The sequence below is a fragment of the Rhodnius prolixus genome, unplaced genomic scaffold (assembly GCF_049639745.1).
Source record: "Rhodnius prolixus isolate KJV_2025 unplaced genomic scaffold, Rpr scaffold_3, whole genome shotgun sequence".
NCBI classification, from domain to species: Eukaryota; Metazoa; Arthropoda; class Insecta; order Hemiptera; family Reduviidae; genus Rhodnius; species Rhodnius prolixus.
In genome coordinates this window covers 9850903-9870622 of record NW_027411603.1, presented here as the reverse complement: position 1 = coordinate 9870622, position 19720 = coordinate 9850903, and the positions used below count along the sequence as shown (strand labels likewise).

General features: G+C 33.6%; 1 protein-coding gene across 1 annotated transcript in view; it reads left to right on the top strand.

Annotated features, from left to right (window-relative positions):
• The first annotated feature begins 547 nt into the window (after nt 1–547).
• The window catches only part of LOC141452291 (cuticlin-3), a 78379-nt gene continuing 59206 nt past the window's right edge, over nt 548–19720 (top strand). Inside the window, exon 1 of the mRNA XM_074124266.1 lies at nt 548–677. Coding sequence (XP_073980367.1) covers nt 658–677 — 20 coding nt within the window. The 5' untranslated portion in view covers nt 548–657. The remainder of the gene's footprint in view (nt 678–19720) is intronic.

Here is a 19720-nt window from a genome sequence, read left to right as displayed (position 1 = left end):
TCTTTTTTATTAATTGCTGCATCATGACAATGATTTGTATTTAAAAACAATCAAATTACATTAATATCTTTGCGTGATTTATCTTTCATAAGCGTTAATTGCGAATATATTTCGTCGGACATATTTTAACAAGCTTGGAAATGTGTGTTAATTGAACAATAATAACTTGAATGTTCAGAAGGTCTGTTCCATTGATTGCTTCTTTTTATTGAAGTTCACCTTACATCCTTATCTAAACATGGTTTTCTTTAAGAGCGAGTGATTAAAACTTTAAGAAACTATAGTTTAGCGCTAGTTCAAAAATGAAAGAAAGAAGGGAAAACTGAGGAAGCTGTGGTGGGACCAAAGTCTTGACAACAATGAAAGGCAAACGGCAGTGGTTGTGGCGGCGGGAGAAAATAGTTCCCGCAATTTCCCTTCTCCTTCCTTTGCACACTTTATCTCCCCACTCAGGATCTCACCTCTGCGAAACATTACTTCTTTACTAACCTGGAGCAAAGAGTGAGAGAGGTTGAGACTTCCTCCTTTTCTTCTTGCGTCTTTCTACATCTTCTTTGCTCTTGGTGGTATCTGTGTTGAGTTACTGGTTAGTTGAACACCGAACGGAGGACAGATATCATCTTCAGTATACTGGTAGCGTTCATTTGGATTACAACCATGCGAACTGCGATCTGTATGTAAGTAAACTGTTTAAAGTTTGGCGAAGTTTTCGCTCTTCCTCTAGGTTCTGTTCAAGTTATTAAGTACTTATTTTTTTTTTTTAACTCCAAAAAAATGTATGATCTACGCGGGTACCCTCGAGGATGTACTACGATAGCTTTTACTGACTTCGGGTTTTAATGATTGTTGAGGTTTTTATTTTCTGATTGTTGAATAAAAGTGGAACTGGAAGTCCTTTAGGAACATCTGACTGGCCAGCTAAACTCTTCGGCACTCCGATCGGATTGTACTACCTTTATCGAAATTGAATTTTTCATGTTTTTTTTTAAGATTTCCGTTTGAACGAGCTTATATATAATTAGGTATATCACGAGAAATACTAATGCGAAAGATTTTGTAAAAATTAAGTTTATCGATTGCATTCTGGTTGCTTTAACTCATTCTCTCCGGAATATTTATTTTTGTCACTTTTATCAGTTTTTTTTTTTTGTTTTTTTTTTTTGGCATTGGCTTCCGCCATACAGCCAGCATCGTCTAGGTGCTTATCACTAGAATATCACTCACTCTCCGTTCTTACCTACAAATACATTCGCTTCACACATTCATCATTCTACTATATACCGCTATTTACATAAACTACTGCTAATGGATGGAGCAGCACTCTGTGCTCCTGCCATCCTTCTCGCTTAACCAAAATTAAAATCACGTAATCCTTCTCTAAGCATTTTGTTCCATTCATTCTAATTCGGCTATAGCTTCTAAATACATTCATATTTCATTGCTAGCTCTGCTATCGACTTAAGCACATAACTGTTGGTGGAGAATATAATGTCTTCGTAGCGAAATGGTGCATCTAAATACCTGTATATATCGTCAAACATTCGTTTCCTTTCTACCACATAACGTGGACATATCATTATTACATGTTTGAAATCTTCCTCCTCATTGCAATCTACGCAAAGAGGAGAGGACCTTTTGTTGATCCTGTGTAGATACGATCCGCACACCGCGTGGTTCGCTCTCAGCCTGCTTATTGTCGTAACAACCCATTTATTAGTGCCAGTTCCCTTAAACCATGGTTGTCTAGGTAACTGATCTGCCATAGTTTTATAGAATCTACCTTTATCACCATTATTGTAATCTGTCTGCCATTTTTGTAGTGCTGCTTTTGCAATTATACGCTTGATATCGGTGTGTGGTAATTTATAATTAGCCATTTCCCCACTATTGGTGGCTTCCTTTGCAAGTGTATCAACAATTTCATTCTCTTTTATACCACAATGACCTCTTACCCACAAAAAATTAATGCAGACTCCCTTCTCTTTAAAAATGGCAATAGTTTCTACAATCTCTGCGATAATGTGATTCATTCCTGCAGACTGGTTGTGTATATGTGATAATTTACACAACGCACTCTGGCTGTCACTAATAATGGTATATTTTTTCTCCGACAACGAATAAATATATTTTAAAGCCGTTAAAATAGCAATTAGCTCCGCTGTATAGATGGACGCCTCATCTTCTAATTTAATTGTCGTAAAATAGTTCCGAACCGGATCATACACAGCACTTCCGACTTTATTATTGATTTTGGACCCATCTGTAAATAAACGATATGAGCCCGGATAATGGGAAGAAATGTAATCTTCGAAGGCCGCAATTCTCATCTTTTCCGGTACCTTTATCAAGTCGAAGGAAGTGTTAACACTTAATTCGCTCAATAAATGTTCGTATTTTAAGTTGTACACATCTAACTTATTATTCGAATATACCTTATCTCTAAAGGTAGAGATTCTAATAAAACTTTCTGTGTAAATGGGGCCTTTCTTTTTTGTCCAATATTTGTGAGTGAGGACTTCGGTATTTAATTGGCTTATTTTGTTATAAATTATTCGGTTCGTGGCTAATTTTTTTAAGACATACTTTTATCAGTTGACTGGTGTGTTCTGTTAAAAATATCATTTTAATAAGATTTATTGTCCTATTAAAAAAATAATATAAATATTAAGTTCTAAATAATTTAGATTTTGAAGAAAATTAAATGACGATAGGAAACGTAAATTTCCTGTAAGGTTCTCTCAGTTTTCAGCGATTTTCTTGGGAATCAAACCAGTTAATGTTTTAAAAACTTAGTGTATTAAACAACTCATTATAAAGGCTTACTGCAAAAAAGACAATATACGATTAGTATGAGATGCTGTACCTTTGTCAATCCTATTGGTTTCAGATAACACGTTCGCAGGCATTCGGTAGTTTATGATTGTATCAGTAAATGTTTTGTCTGGGATATCCACTTTAAACTATAAAGAAGTGAATAGTCCTATACAATATTAAACGTGATATTTTCCCGGTAAGCATAAACCAATATCCATGATGCAATTTCCGTGGAATGATACTTAAAATTCTATTGGTCTTACATAGGAACTTTAAGTTCAAAGCTTCCGATTAAATAACTTAAAATAGGTTTAAATAATTATAAGAAACTGACGATAAACTAGTATTGAAACAAACAATGATCTACATGTTCATTGATAGCAACCAAATTCACTCCATCTCCTTCGGATGTTCTAACTAACGTTTATCCGTCAATAAAAATAACAAGCATTTTAAGTTCCTGCGTTTCATTTCCATGGAATAACAGAATCTAACAGGAAATTGTGTTACGTGTGCATGAGTCGATCTATTGAGTTTGTGTTCATATGAAAATTATGGGAGGCCAAATTAGATACTTAGACATCTGAAAATGTTTTTTAAGTTGATCACTTTTTCAACCTCCGTTTGTTCATTATCTACTCAAATTTTATCTAGAAAAAATACTTTTATCAAGCCACTTATCATCCACCAGTAATGCTAAACTTTAAAAGAATAATAAAGTACAAGATCCAATTCTCCAATGAAATTGGAGCTATTGAATATATTTATAGCGAAATGAAGGGGAAATTTTACTATTTTTGGAAAATTTTCGAATTTATACTTTTTAAGTCCTTCGTGGACTGCTCACTTGTGTTATTAGCTCTAAAATTCTAACTATTAGATTTGGAGATGGCGCAAGCAGAAGCGGCAAGTGCAACTAAACTCATTCAAATACCTTCTTGTGTTTTACTTTACATTATTATTTACTTAATATCACTAACACTTAAAAAACTGCCATATATCTTGCAATAGTAATTTCAACGGGCGGTATGAAGGTACTTTGAATTCCTTAATTAACCTCAGATGTAGGTGTAAAAGAGAAAGAAAAGTCTTCTAAATGATCAATCAATGCTATTCCATCTTTTGGACAATCATCATTTCAAAAAATCCTATTAAATAGAACTTAAATTAATTCAAGAATGAAATCAGAAGTAGTTAAGGACAATACTAGATTGTAGATGTTGGGTCGATTTATTTTGAAAAGTAAGAAGTAAAACCCATTGGAAAAAGTGGAAGTCCTTTCCTAATTTCACTGAAATGCTGCTGTTTCAGTAATTGATAGTGAATATTAAGGCCAATGCTAGGTTGCACATGTTGGGTCGATCTATTTTGAAAAGTAAGAAGTAAAAACCATTGGAAAAAGTGGAAGTCTTTCCCTAATTTCACTGAAACTCTGCTGTTTCTGTAATTGATAGTGAATATTAAGGCCAATGCTAGGTTGTACATGTTGGGTCGATTTATTTTGAAAAGTAAGAAGTAAAACCCATTGGAAAAAGTGGAAGTCCTTTCCTAATTTCACTGAAATGCTGCTGTTTCAGTAATTGATAGTGAATATTAAGGCCAATGCAGGGTTGTACATGTTGGGTCGATCTATTTTGAAAAGTAAGAAGTAAAAACCATTGGAAAAAGTGGAAGTCTTTCCCTAATTTCACTGAAATTCTGCTGTTTCTGTAATTAATAGTGAATATTAAGGCCAATGCTAGGTTGTACATGTTGGGTCGATCTGTTTTGAAAAGTAAGAAGTAAAACCCATTGGAAAAAGTGGAAGTCCTTTCCTAATTTCACTGAAATGCTGCTGTTTCTGCATTTGATAGTGAATATTAAGGCCAATGCTAGGTTGTACATGTTGGGTCGATCTATTTTGAAAATAAGAAGTAAAAACCATTGGAAAAAGTGGAAGTCCTTCCCTAATTTCGATGAAATGCTGCTGTTCCTGTAATTGATAGTGAACATTAAGGCAATGCTAAGTTGTACATGTTGGGTCGATCTATTTTGAAAAGTAAGAAGTAAAAACCATTGGAAAAAGTGGAAGTCCTTCCCTAATTTCACTGAAATGCTGCTGTTTCTGTAATTGATAGTGAACATTAAGGCAATGCTAGGTTGTACATGTTGGGTCGGTCTATTTTGAAAAGTAAGAAGTAAAACCCATTGGAAAAAGTGGAAGTCTTTCCCTAATTTCACTGAAATTCTGCTGTTTCTGTAATTGATAGTGAATATTAAGGCCAATGCTAGGTTGTACATGTTGGGTCGATCTATTTTGAAAATAAGAAGTAAAAACCATTGGAAAAAGTGGAAGTCCTTCCCTAATTTCGATGAAATGCTGCTGTTTCTGTAATTGATTGTGAATATTAAGGCAATGCTAGGTTGTACATGTTTGGTCGATCTATTTTGAAAATTAAGAAGTAAAAACCATTGGAAAAAGTGGAAGTCCTTCCCTAATTTCGATGAAATGCTGCTGTTTCTGTAATTGATAGTGAACATTAAGGCAATGCTAAGTTGTACATGTTGGGTCGATCTATTTTGAAAAGTAAGAAGTAAAAACCATTGGAAAAAGTGGAAGTCCTTCCCTAATTTCGATGAAATGCTGCTCTTTCTGTAATTGATAGTGAACATTAAGGCAATGCTAAGTAGTACATGTTAGGTCGATCTATTTTGAAAAGTAAGAAGTAAAAACCATTGGAAAAAGTGGAAGTCCTTCCCTAATTTCGATGAAATGCTGCTGTTTCTGTAATTGATAGTGAACATTAAGGCAATGCTAAGTTGTACATGTTGGGTCGATCTATTTTGAAAAGTAAGAAGTAAAAACCATTGGAAAAAGTGGAAGTCCTTCCCTAATTTCACTGAAATGCTGCTGTTTCTGTAATTGATAGTGAACATTAAAGCAATGCTAGGTTGTACATGTTGGGTCGATCTATTTTGAAAAGTAAGAAGTAAAACCCATTGGAAAAAGTGGAAGTCTTTCCCTAATTTCACTGAAATTCTGCTGTTTCTGTAATTGATAGTGAATATTAAGGCCAATGCTAGGTTGTACATGTTGGGTCGATCTATTTTGAAAATAAGAAGTAAAAACCATTGGAAAAAGTGGAAGTCCTTCCCTAATTTCGATGAAATGCTGCTGTTTCTGTAATTGATTGTGAATATTAAGGCCAATGCTAGGTTGTACATGTTGGGTCGATCTATTTTGAAAAGTAAGAAGTAAAAACCATTGGAAAAAGTGGAAGTCTTTCCCTAATTTCCCTAAAATTCTGCTGTTTCTGTAATTAATAGTGAATATTAAGGCCAATGCTAGGTTGTACATGTTGGGTCGATCTATTTTGAAAATAAGAAGTAAAAACCATTGGAAAAAGTGGAAGTCCTTCCCTAATTTCGATGAAATTCTGCTGTTTCTGTAATTGATAGTGAATATTAAGGCCAATGCTAGGTTGTACATGTTGGGTCGATCTATTTTGAAAATAAGAAGTAAAAACCATTGGAAAAAGTGGAAGTCCTTTCCTAATTTCACTGAAATGCTGCTGTTTCTGTAATTGATAGTGAATATTAAGGCCAATGCTAGGTTGTACATGTTGGGTCGATCTATTTTGAAAAGTAAGAAGTAAAACCCATTGGAAAAAGTGGAAGTCCTTTCCTAATTTCACTGAAATGCTGCTGTTTCTGCATTTGATAGTGAATATTAAGGCCAATGCTAGGTTGTACATGTTGGGTCGATCTATTTTGAAAATAAGAAGTAAAAACCATTGGAAATAGTGGAAGTCCTTCCCTAATTTCACTGAAATGCTGCTGTTTCTGTAATTGATAGTGAATATTAAGGCCAATGCTAGGTTGTACATGTTGGGTCGATCTATTTTGAAAATTAAGAAGTAAAACCCATTGGAAAAAGTGGAAGTCCTTCCCTAATTTCGATGAAATGCTGCTGTTTCTGTAATTGATTGTGAATATTAAGGCAATGCTAGGTTGTACATGTTTGGTCGATCTATTTTGAAAATAAGAAGTAAAAACCATTGGAAAAAGTGGAAGTCCTTCCCTAATTTCGATGAAATGCTGCTGTTTCTGTAATTGATTGTGAATATTAAGGCAATGCTAGGTTGTACATGTTTGGTCGATCTATTTTGAAAAGTAAGAAGTAAAAACCATTGGAAAAAGTGGAAGTTTTTCCCTAATTTCACTGAAATGCTGCTGTTTCTGTAATTGATAGTGAATATTAAGGCCAATGCTAGGTTGTACATGTTGGGTCGATCTATTTTGAAAAGTAAGAAGTAAAAACCATTGGAAAAAGTGGAAGTCCTTCCCTAATTTTACTGAAATGCTGCTGTTTCTGTAATTGATAGTGAATATTAAGGCCAATGCTAGGTTGTACATGTTGGGTCGATCTATTTTGAAAAGTAAGAAGTAAAACCCATTGGAAAAAGTGGAAGTCCTTCCCTAATTTCGATGAAATGCTGCTGTTTCTGTAATTGATAGTGAATATTAAGGCCAATGCTAGGTTGTACATGTTGGGTCGATCTATTTTGAAAATTAAGAAGTAAAACCCATTGGAAAAAGTGGAAGTCCTTCCCTAATTTCGATGAAATGCTGCTGTTTCTGTAATTGATTGTGAATATTAAGGCAATGCTAGGTTGTACATGTTTGGTCGATCTATTTTGAAAATAAGAAGTAAAAACCATTGGAAAAAGTGGAAGTCCTTCCCTAATTTCGATGAAATGCTGCTGTTTCTGTAATTGATTGTGAATATTAAGGCAATGCTAGGTTGTACATGTTTGGTCGATCTATTTTGAAAAGTAAGAAGTAAAAACCATTGGAAAAAGTGGAAGTTTTTCCCTAATTTCACTGAAATGCTGCTGTTTCTGTAATTGATAGTGAATATTAAGGCCAATGCTAGGTTGTACATGTTGGGTCGATCTATTTTGAAAAGTAAGAAGTAAAAACCATTGGAAAAAGTGGAAGTCCTTCCCTAATTTTACTGAAATGCTGCTGTTTCTGTAATTGATAGTGAATATTAAGGCCAATGCTAGGTTGTACATGTTGGGTCGATCTATTTTGAAAAGTAAGAAGTAAAACCCATTGGAAAAAGTGGAAGTCCTTCCCTAATTTCGATGAAATGCTGCTGTTTCTGTAATTGATTGTGAATATTAAGGCAATGCTAGGTTGTACATGTTTGGTCGATCTATTTTGAAAATTAAGAAGTAAAAACCATTGGAAAAAGTGGAAGTCCTTTCCTAATTTCACTGAAATGCTGCTGTTTCTGTAATTGATAGTGAACATTAAGGCAATGCAAGGTTGCACATGTTGGGTCGATCTATTTTGAAAAGTAAGAAGTAAAACCCATTGGAAAAAGTGGAAGTCCTTCCCTAATTTCGATGAAATGCTGCTGTTTCTGTAATTGATTGTGAATATTAAGGCAATGCTAGGTTGTACATGTTTGGTCTATCTATTTTGAAAATAAGAAGTAAAAACCATTGGAAAAAGTGGAAGTCCTTCCCTAATTTCGATGAAATGCTGCTGTTTCTGTAATTGATAGTGAACATTAAGGCAATGCTAGGTTGTACATGTTGGGTCGATCTATTTTGAAAATTGAGAAGTAAAAACCATTGGAAAAAGTGGAAGTCCTTCCCTAATTTCACTGAAATGCTGCTGTTTCTGTAATTGATAGTGAACATTAAGGCAATGCTAGGTTGTACATGTTGGGTCGATCTATTTTGAAAATAAAGAAGTAAAAACCATTGGAAAATGTGGAAGTCCTTCCCTAATTTCACTGAAATGCTGCTGTTTCTGTAATTGATAGTGAATATTAAGGCCAATGCTAGGTTGTACATGTTGGGTCGATCTATTTTGAAAAGTAACAAGCAATAACCGTTGGAAAAAGTTGAATGCTTCACTGGAATTGTGCTTTTTTCTTTAATACCCTAGGAAAACTACCTTGGTATTTTCAACTCCCATTTCCCATCTGCAATGCACAACCTCAGGCAGGAAATCTTATCCTCTACCATGCTGTAGTTTGCTATGACCACACTTCTTTGTAGAGAGGTGTTTAAACTAGTTCTCTTGACTAAATACTGTCCCCTGTTACTCTTTACCGTCTCCAAGTGTTGCTGTCTATTTGGAACATTATCCTCGGCCAAATGATTAAACCTTCTTGCTATAATGTGGATTTTAAATAATGATCAGATTGTCTGTCTTACCTTAATTATTAAATTTAAATAGGAAAATCTTTGAAAGCTCAAATTTTATAATTAGTTAAGACGGCACCAAAGAAAGCTGAATATAAGTGCCATTTAAAAACCAAAAAACAGAAATCTTAATGGTTTAATATTTTGGGCACTTTTCCTCCAATAACTAGATCAGAACAGTTTACGATGGAAAATTGTAAAAGGTATTGTTGATCTAGGAGTGATCAGAGAACTCGACAGTACGGTTTCCATTACTGTCGGTCAACCGGAAATTCCACTGTTTAAGAAGTTCTATTAGCGAATTCGTTTACTACGGAGAAAGATGACGTTAGACTTAATCGGAAGTTACATAACAGTATTCTGCACCACTCTATCACCTGTTGATGTTAATTCTTGATTTTATAAAATATTTTATATTCAAATAATTAATGAAGGTGGATGACTGGTATTAAAGATGACTTCTCAACCGTTTAATTAATCGAGGATGCTGTGGTATTTTTTTTTTTTTATTAAAAAAGAAAAAAACTATTTGGTAAGCTTCTTCTTTTTTTTAGTGATCTCAGTGTGATCTGTGCAATGCGACCCCCCTTATCTCCGAGAGAAGTGTTTTACCAGCATTACTCAGGGGAATTCAGCCCGTTACAAGGTCCTAGCCTTGTCTAATTCCCAGTTCACACTTAGTTTGTCGCCCACGGAACAACTGTAGAGCTTAGGAAAGAAAAAATAAAAAAAAAGAAGTCAACAAAAGCCGTTAGTATTAATTGTCACGTGGGGTTTTAGATTACGTTGTTAACAGATTGTAATGGAGGCGGGCTTAATGTTATTTTATTGGAAAGCTTATTTCAATGACTCTTTGTTCTGGTTTCGTTATTTACTTTCAATTATTGAAAATGATAAAAACTTGTTAAAACTAACAAGTTAATTTGTGTGTTAAGAATCGTATAACTCATCTTCACGAACATGAGTTTACAATGTTGATCAAGATTACAAAATTGATTAGGCAATTACTATCCTTCTAATATTAATTTTACTAACTAGATATTCACTAAAATTCGCAATCAACTTGTCTAACACATTTAAATTAAAACCTACTATGATTTAGTTAAAGAAGTGCAATGGGTATCCCACCGCTTCAAAAAGGCATGCATGTCTCGCGTGAAAGATGCCGTAGTCCCTCTTGCTCTGCGATTTTCATCTCTAATCGTTCCGGAAATGCTTGACTTTCTTAGTCTTTCAAATTTCATAACCAGAACAATTATTTTAACACTCCATCCAGTTATCTTCCTTACTAACTTGTTTTTCTTTTTCTATCTCCATTTCCAAAGATCTGCGCAGCTATGCCCATTAATCACACACGAAGAAGGTTCGACCAGCATCATCCAGTATAATCCTGCAATACGATGTGATACATCATCCTTGTCCACGGAAGATCTTGGTAATGGTTGAACTTGCCGGAGCTGATATCCGTATTTACATAAAGAAAAAAGATAGTTTCTGTTGAATAGAAATTGGTAGTCAATCCAATTTGGCGTCAAGTTAGGCTGCCCATTTTTTCCTGATAAACAACCTTGTCATTTTGCGTCATAAACGCTGAAATTTAGCTGATGATAATACCAACGATTGATTAATGATATGCCAATAATTTCTTTTTTTTAAAATCGAAGGCAGGCACGCCATTAAGTTCCTTATTATTATTTATTTATTTTTAATTTTTTATAGGAAAGTTTGTTCGTCTGTTTTTGATCATAGTTTAACTTGATTTCTAGTGTTATGTGTTAGAATCAGGCTTGAAATGAAAATTGGTGATTATCGACCTAATCTAAACGCATCTAAGTTGAAAAAGTGAACATTGAAAACGAACAATCTAAACATATTCTTCCATTTTTACGAATCTTGATTGGAAATTTAAACGTTATTCCAAAAAATAAAAACAGTTTACCATTGTATTTCTGCCCTCTACCATACCATTCATTCTCAAAGAAATAGCTTTTGGTGCTTTCGGTATATGTTAAACATAAATATAGATTAAAAAAAAGAGCTCAATGAAGTGGTTTTCGATAATAATATTTTATTTAAAGTTCCTTTGCAAGGCTCCGAACAGACGGAAGTTACTAGGCGAGATTCCAGTAAATAAAGTTACTTCCACTTCTAATATTTATGGTTAACTGATGCATTGAACTAACAGTTATTTGTCGATTTGTTGTGGTGAGTTTTAACTTGGTTACTTGTCTAGATTTAGTGTGTAAGAGAAGAAGTAAAATACTCGGATTTTCCTCACTCAGACGGTCTTTTGACCATGAGTCAAGTCTGTCAGTCTTTTTCTAATTTGCAAAATTATTGTATATAGTTATTGAAATAAAGACCTTTATTATTATTATTATTATTATTATTACTCGGATTTTCCTTTCACAGAAAATACAAGACAAAAAAGTAATTTAGGCTAACGTAATAATAATTTTATATATATAAAATCCAAGTTTCTATTAAGGACAGTATTTCCGGTCCGCTGAGGAATGTGGAAGTGTCGCTTCGTTAGTCCTATCCATCTTCTTCCAGCACCAATACAAAAAAAAGTAAAAATATCTGCCTTTAAAGTAACATTTATTATCATTGTTAGTTTTTTTTTCATTTTTTATTATAATTCTAGCAATTTAATAACTTAATTTTACCTCTGAACTTCTCTAATATTTCTTAATGACTCTGATTATTTTGTAATTAGGAATATAACTTTAAAAAGAAAAGGAAATCTACACACAAAAAATTCTTCGCTTTAATTTTTTGAATTTGAGTGATTTCATCTGTGATAGTGTCCCATTTTGACCTCTTCCATCGATCTTCAAAGATTGAGTCATCAAGAGTTTTGCGTTGAGAAATTTCTCTTAAACAAATTGCTTTTGGCCATTGTCATCACACTTTCTGACTATCAATTATAGATTTCTTTCTCTGTAATTGAAGCTTCTATCTCTTTCTTCCTTCCGTCATTACAGCTTATCAAAAAAAGACAAACATTTAATAAAAATACAAACTTTACAAGAATAATTTTTCATTAAGATGACCCAAAATCTTGCCAGAGTTTCAATGTAGCCATTTGTTTGATGGCTTTTTTAGTTTATTCCAATCTAATTTAGATCTTTGCTTGTAGCATATCCATCAATGATTGATCTTCTAAATCATTGACCAATGCTTGTTAAGTATAAGATGATGAAAGAGAAGGTGCACATTTTAAAGACATTCAAAGTTTCCAGACAACATTTTCCATCACCAAATCATACTAGCTGTTAAAGACTCCTGGGAAAAGAAATCCAAGAGTAGACAGTTGGATATGAAACCGGAATATCCCCGTGGGAAACCGCCTATACTAACTAATCCTTTCCCCATGTAGAAAAGGTTACTTTCATTTAAAATATATTTCCCAGCAACTTTGTTTAAGCTAAGTTTTTGTTTTTATGCCTCCTCAAAAGTGCACAATATTTGGAAGTGTCAAAGTTGTTGCCAAAATTCGGAGTGAGAAGTTTATCAGTTCATGGGAAATGCGATTGACAGATTGGTATTTCTGAGTTTTCTGCACTTTTCTTGGCAATATTTAAAGGGTTTTATTTTATGGATATGTTAGGCCGATCTATAACTTTCTTTTTAGGAAGTATTGATTTTAATGGAGTTCTGAGGAAGACGTGATTTCCGGCTGTCGTTAACAATAACGTTTTACTCTAGAGATCAATATTTAATTCTGTGAGGGTTCACATTAGATTTGTCTGTAGCATTGTTTTAAAGAAGTTCTAAGAAAAGGTGCAGTGCTATTCCACTCTGAAAAGAACAGAAAATATTGAAACAAATTTAGTTAAAATTAATAGTTTGAAGAGAAATAGTTGAAAATCACGATGATTTCGGCAAATGGTGTGGGAATGTGCGTATTGAATGGCTCACTCCAGGTTGCCTTTCCCCTTTTTCGATCTCTCCATTGCAACCATAATGCGCCTCATAGAGGAAATCCTGTAAGAAACACAAAACGAGTGTGGGAGTTAGAATTACAAAGTTTACAGTAAAAGTAGTAAACAAGGATAATGACAAGGTCATCGGGTAAGATGTGCGAGTATTCCAAACCTTGTGTAGAGAATTACCTGGGCTATTCTCTTTTATTAAAGTGTAGGAGAAAGAGCGAAATGGTTTCAGAGCATGATGGGAGGTCTACAGTCAGCAAGGCACACCACATGAACTCTTGAGGAGATGAGAGACGCGAGCCCGCTGCTACCATTACCAACAACTACGACTACTACTACTTCTTCTTCTTCTTCTTCTAGTAGTGACGTGGGTGGGACAAACGGCCGCATTACACTTCTTCCAACTATCATAACAAATTACACTTATTACTTTACCCGTGTGCCATGCTGCTGTTGCTGCTGCTGCTGTCCGTGGAGACAACTTAAATTACTTACTTCCTAACTGATCTTCTAAATAGTTCGGCTTTTATACTTTTTACTTTCTCTGACTTCTGATCGTGTTAGAACACGTTCGAGAATATCTCCAAAACAAAAAATCGCAAGGATATAAAACTTTATACTTCGATTAGTCCCTCCAGAGAGTCGAACTTGCCGGACGAAATCCCTCAATCAAAATCACCAGAATTACTCAAGAGATTTTTCAGTTTTTTGAGTTTCCCCCTCAAAAAATAGCTTCAAAATTCGTATAAATACAGTTACCACACATAAAAGAGCTGCCTTCCAAGTGGAAAATAACTTCCAAATGGATCTTCCTTCAAACATATCTTCCTGTCATATCAGCCATTGATGTGCTTAGACAACCTGCCGAAAAGTTTGGCAGTAAAGAAAGACGAGTATTTTAAAGCTACGCCGAACAAACCAAAGATAAGATAAGAGAAGAAAAAGAAACCGTGAACAAGTAAGCAACACACGTGAATATTTTGAGAAGACAAAAAACCAAAATATTAATTTTTTCCGGCCGTTTTTCAACTACCTTACAAAATACAGTACAATGCAAACTAATAAGGATCATTGATAAATGAACTAATTCCTTTATTGTCAATGCCAATTCGTGTGCCTCGTATAACATTCAAACTTAATGATTCCCAAACTAAACTTACTCTAAACATCCCGAATACTTTGGTCGCTACATTAACTTTATTTTGTTTTACCTTACAATTTGTTTTTTTGGACTTATATTTATCATAAAAAAAATATTAAGTAACGTTTTTACTCAATCGGCAAGCATATTGAGAGTAACAGGAATTTCTTGAGTAAAAATCAACTTCTCTATAATGAATCAGCCTCTAATGATGGATGGAAATCCAACATGAATAGTGGAACGCTTAAAATCAAGGATAATTAACAAAACTTTTATTTGAATATTTTTTCTAGAGGAAAAAATTGCCTTATAAAGGTTTTTTTTCTGATAGGCCTGAAACAGATTTAATTTAGCGGAAGTAGGTTTCTGTTTAGTAATATCTTTAAGGCTGCCTCACACTTTTCAAGGAAATTTGACATTTACAGTTGTAATTGCGTAAACATTTAATAGCAATAACACGCTTTAAAATCGTATTTTTACGCATTTTCTTTTCTATTATTGTTGTATGAGTAGTTATTAAAAATTAATATTGTGTTCGCACTAAAACTAATTAATTTCACAGACATCGTAGGGTTAATTTGAAATCCCCTTGTATTCAATCAGTGTTTGATCTAGCTTGAAATGTTAGCTACGGAATGTGTCAGTCTAATTTTTACCATTCTAAAGAGGCAATTCAAGGATTCCTAATCTTTTGAAATATCTTAAATTTTTTTATAATTAATAACACGGAGAAGAAGTGAAATTGAATATTTCCCGGAAAGATGTGCACGTTCTAGCTAACTCAGGAAAGAACAAAATTCAAATTTCCGTTTAGTAGTCATCTGATATTGGCTAAAATATCGACCTTTTTTTTAGATTTTCAGATTCCGGAAAAGAATGTTTAGTTTTTACTAGTAAAATAGTTGAACGACTTCTCTTAAACTTTGAATACATAATGACATGTACAGATTTGACGCTTTTATTACAAATATAATTCCATGAAAATTCGATTAAGGAGAAATCAGAAGGGAGGGGTTGCTGATAAGGATATCCATGAGAGTGCCATGTCTGAATAATTCGTTCCTAACATCCTCTACATAACAGGAAGTAATAATTTATTTAAAACATTTTTTTAACTTTATTAAATCTCCAACAGAGTTTATTATGAGAATGTTTCCTTTATTATGTAATTATAGTGACTTTCTTCGAATTATTTTATATAAACTTATACAAAATACAACTAATTATGTGTAAAAGAAAAAAAACATTACCTAAATAAAAGTTAATTATTTATCTCCTTAACAAAAACTTACAGTTTAAAATGTTAAGTATAAGGGTTGATTAAACGCCAAAAGGTACACAAATCAGCGAGTACCCAACATTTCATTAATACTTCATTAATATTTAAGTAATTCTACTGCATTAATTTTCATTAATAAGTTATTTTTTAGAATTTATTAGATGTCACAGACCCTTATGCTGGCCATTTTCGTCTACAAAATATATGTTCAAGTAGCACTGTAGATTGACTGTAATATCTAGTTATTTATAATAATCAAACTATTAATTACAGGTTAAAAAGAAAAAAAAATGAGGCTAAAAAATTCAAAACTTTTTTTTATAAAAAACTTACATCAATGATTTTATTTTATTTATTTATTTATTTTTAAATAAAAATCGTCGGTTTAAGTTCATTCTTCGATTAAAGTAATTGTTATTTTATGTAGTAGTCAAACGTTTATAATAATAGGTAATAATTATCTGGCTTTATCGCAAATAATATAGTTTTCTTCAAATACATTCTCAATCTAGGTATTCATACCACAATGTTGTATATATGTAATATAAAGTAAATAAGATATGCATATTTTAGGACAGCTAATTATTCCAGGATTTTACTATAAGTAAAATTAGGGGGACTAAATTAAATTACAATTGAGAAATGAATAATTGTTGTTAAATAATCTACTTGTTATTATCTGTGTATTATTTGTGCTCACGAATAATTCGGTAAGACGAATTCAAGACAGTAGCCTACTCTAACTTTGTCTTTTTCTACTTTAACATGCATGTACGTATATATGTGATTTATCATAATTATAACTAAAAAATATTATAAATGAAGTGGCCAGCATAAGGGTCTGTGACATCTAATAAATTCTAAAAAATAACTTATTAATGAAAATTAATGCAGTAGAATTACTTAAATATTAATGAAGTATTAATGAAATGTTGGGTACTCGCTGATTTGTGTACCTTTTGGCGTTTAATCAACCCTTATACTTAACATTTTAAACTGTAAGTTTTTGTTAAGGAGATTTTTGTACCTTTTGGATAGATTTTCCTTTTTGTCTATTTTACAAAGTTACATATCTTCTTTACAGATTTTTTTAAAATTTGGAATAAGCAATTCTATCATTATAATCTGATAAGATGTTAAGTCGGAACCGTAACTACCACTGGAGAGATCTTTTTATAGAATGATTATAGTTGCGTTCCCCCAAACCATCCTCAATAACAATTTTTTTGAAAAAGCGTTTTGAATAACATAGGAAGGTATTTGTACGTAAATAGCAAAATTAAACTGCGATTTCAGTACTTCCTTTTAAGAGGAGTAAGAAAAATAAACTACGATTGCAGTACTTCTCCCTAAAAGGCAAAGAGGAAAGATTTTTTAATCGAACGACAATTCATTGATTTAAATCGGTTCACTCATTGATAATTTAAACGATTGCAGTACTTCCTCTTAGTAGGTGTAAGAGCAAGATGGCACTTGACAGCCACGTAGAGGAGCTTTAACCACTTATTCGGGCTGAATTTTATCAAAATCGGACTAAGCGTTATAGAAATATTGGTAATAATAGTTTTAGAAAGGGTCTTATTTGGGTGGGGCAAACTCCCCTCCTTATGAGGCACGGCGTCGAGACTTTTAATGTGCAAATCTGTACAAAATTTCGATTCGAATGACACTTCATTCATGAAAATCGGTTCACGTGTCGATAATTTGCAACGATTGCTATACTTCCCCTTAACAAGTGTAAGAGCTGATCGTCGCTTTAATGTTACGTAGGGGAGCCCTAACCCTATCACCCTACCAAATTTTATCAAAATCGGGCCAAGATTTACAGAGTAATTAGTAATAATAATTTTGGAGGGGGCCATACATAAAGAGGGCTAACTCCTCTCCCATTCGATGTACAGCATCGAGACCCCCAAAAGGCACATCTACATAAAATTCCGAATCGAATGACACCTCATTCATGAAAATCGGTTCGCGCGTTTAGGCGCTACGTTGTTTACAAAAAAAGGTAACAACAACAACAAGAACAACAACAAGAACAAGAACAAGAACATTTTTTGAAAAAGCCGTTTTTGCTCATTTTCGGCAACTTTTTTCTCGAAACCTATTAGATCTGGGTTGTTGCAAAAAAATTACAGTTATAAAGGAGGGTTTGCCCTATAATTTAAAGAAAATTTGGGAATTTTATCTTTTATAGAAAAAGAGAAAAAAATTGTCAAAGTTAGGTGTTTTTCAACGTTACGCTTTTTCGTGCAGTTTTTGATGGTCAACCCTTATACAACTGTCCTACCGGACAGTTTTAATGTCCTACCGGACAGTTTTAATGTGATGAATAAAACCGTGCACTTTGCACGACGCACGTGAGTACATCTCCAAAATTTGGAGTTGTCGCTGGTGACGATTTGATTTAGATGTGAACTTTTCGTTGAAGACAATGTCCCTCCCTATTGTGAATCCATTATTTAATTAGTTTTCTTATCAATTAGTACATTGAATATGTTAGACTTGAGAAAAAAATATGTTGCTGGTTTGGGGGCAGCACGATGTGTTGCCGCCTTGGTCCATCAATACCTAGAAGGGAAGCGTATCGCTGTCTTCCGCCTTTGTAATTTTAGATAAAGTTTTACATATTGCTCAATATCAACTTATAAATGGTCTTGTTCCCTGATTAAATACTTGTGAATTAGTTTTGAACTTTTTATTTTTGTAAATAAATCGCAATTATAGGAAAACAATTGTTGGTGTTGTCTACAAAATTAAGTAAAATATCGAACAACCATAACTCAATATAGAAACATTGCACTATAATGAAAATAAATCTCAGCCTCAAATCTCTGTGAAATCCGGAGAAGAAATTAGGTGGCGCTAGATTCATCTGCGCAGAAAGTAGAACTTGGAAAGAAATGCAGAAATAGAGACACTTAGCTTGGCAGCATGAGTATTGAGAGCAAACAAAAGAAATAAGTCTTCCTCTTCGATTCCTAAGCTACTAATTCTTAAATTGGACTCCACAAAATTTAATAAAGTCCGCAGAATTAAGGGATTAAAGGTAATATGATGTCTGATGAGGCAGCAAAAACGGGCAAGCTATCTGCCTCAGTCTGAGGATAGAGTACCTCTTTTTACCCAACAAGTAAGAGCAGAGATAAGTGGGAATATAAAGGAAGCCGTGGTTAAAATTCTTAGTTTAAAAAGTAATCGATAAGAATTGGTGATCACTTCCCAGTGGTCTTTCCAGAAAAGTATTCACTGCCTACTTCAGGCAAACCTCTGGTATAGGATCGGGGTAACTGGCGATCAAGCCCTCCCTGTGCGAATGAACAGAAGATGACGATTGAACACTTGAAAGAGAAAAGAGATAATTGAAAGTAAACTATCAGAGTAGGTACCTGGTATGGTACCTATGGTATAACGAGCATCAAAGCTGTACTAGGTTGTCCGAAAATATGTGAATCAATACTCTTAAGTAGGTTTACTAGAACATAATAATAATAAAATCTCTGTAAAATAAAAAATTGAAAATAAAAACAAATAAAGGTGAAATTAATAATCTGCACGAATAGTGTTAATAACATAATTACAGAGGATAGTAAGTTCACTATAGTACTTTAGAACTATAGCGTGTAACTATAGATAGACGTGTGATTGTGTTGTAGTGTTGGCTATGGCACAGCCGCTGCTAATGAGAAGCGAAACACTACCCAGATATCCAGTCGCCCATTGTTCCTTCACCACCGCCGCCAGTCTGCTGTTCTGTTACAACTCTTTACAAGGACGAGGGCAGCCGGACATTTCGGCTAGAACCTCCAGTCTTATCAGATCCAGTATTGCTCGCTTTTCTTTATTACCACTTCGGTTTAAAATCCATTCACTCACTTAAGGGCAATATTATTGTTATTGCTCGGGTGTCTGAACTTCGCGGGATCTAACTAATTGGGCTCTTAACCATTTAGAATCTTCATGTCTGTTCAAAACAAAATATGAACTAAAATAAGACAAAAAATTCAGACATTACTCATAAATAAGCTTGCTGGTTATAACTTCTTCAAAGAGTCAACCACAAAGAGTGCACTGTTCGTGGGAACGATGTTCCCCTTGCTGGAAGTCTTTTTTTAAATCGCTTTCTCTTATTTCCGCATAATTTTCTTTCAATAGATGTTTCAGTTTTGGAAAAAGGGAAAATTCAGTGAGGGTCTGAAGAAACTGTGTAAAAATCCATGCCGTTCATTGTTTGTTTTATTCTTATGTTTGGATATTTGAATATTTTGACGACCACAATTTCTTGTTTATGTTTTCGATATTTTTCAAATTCCACGATTAACATTTTTCCAAAATATAAAAGATA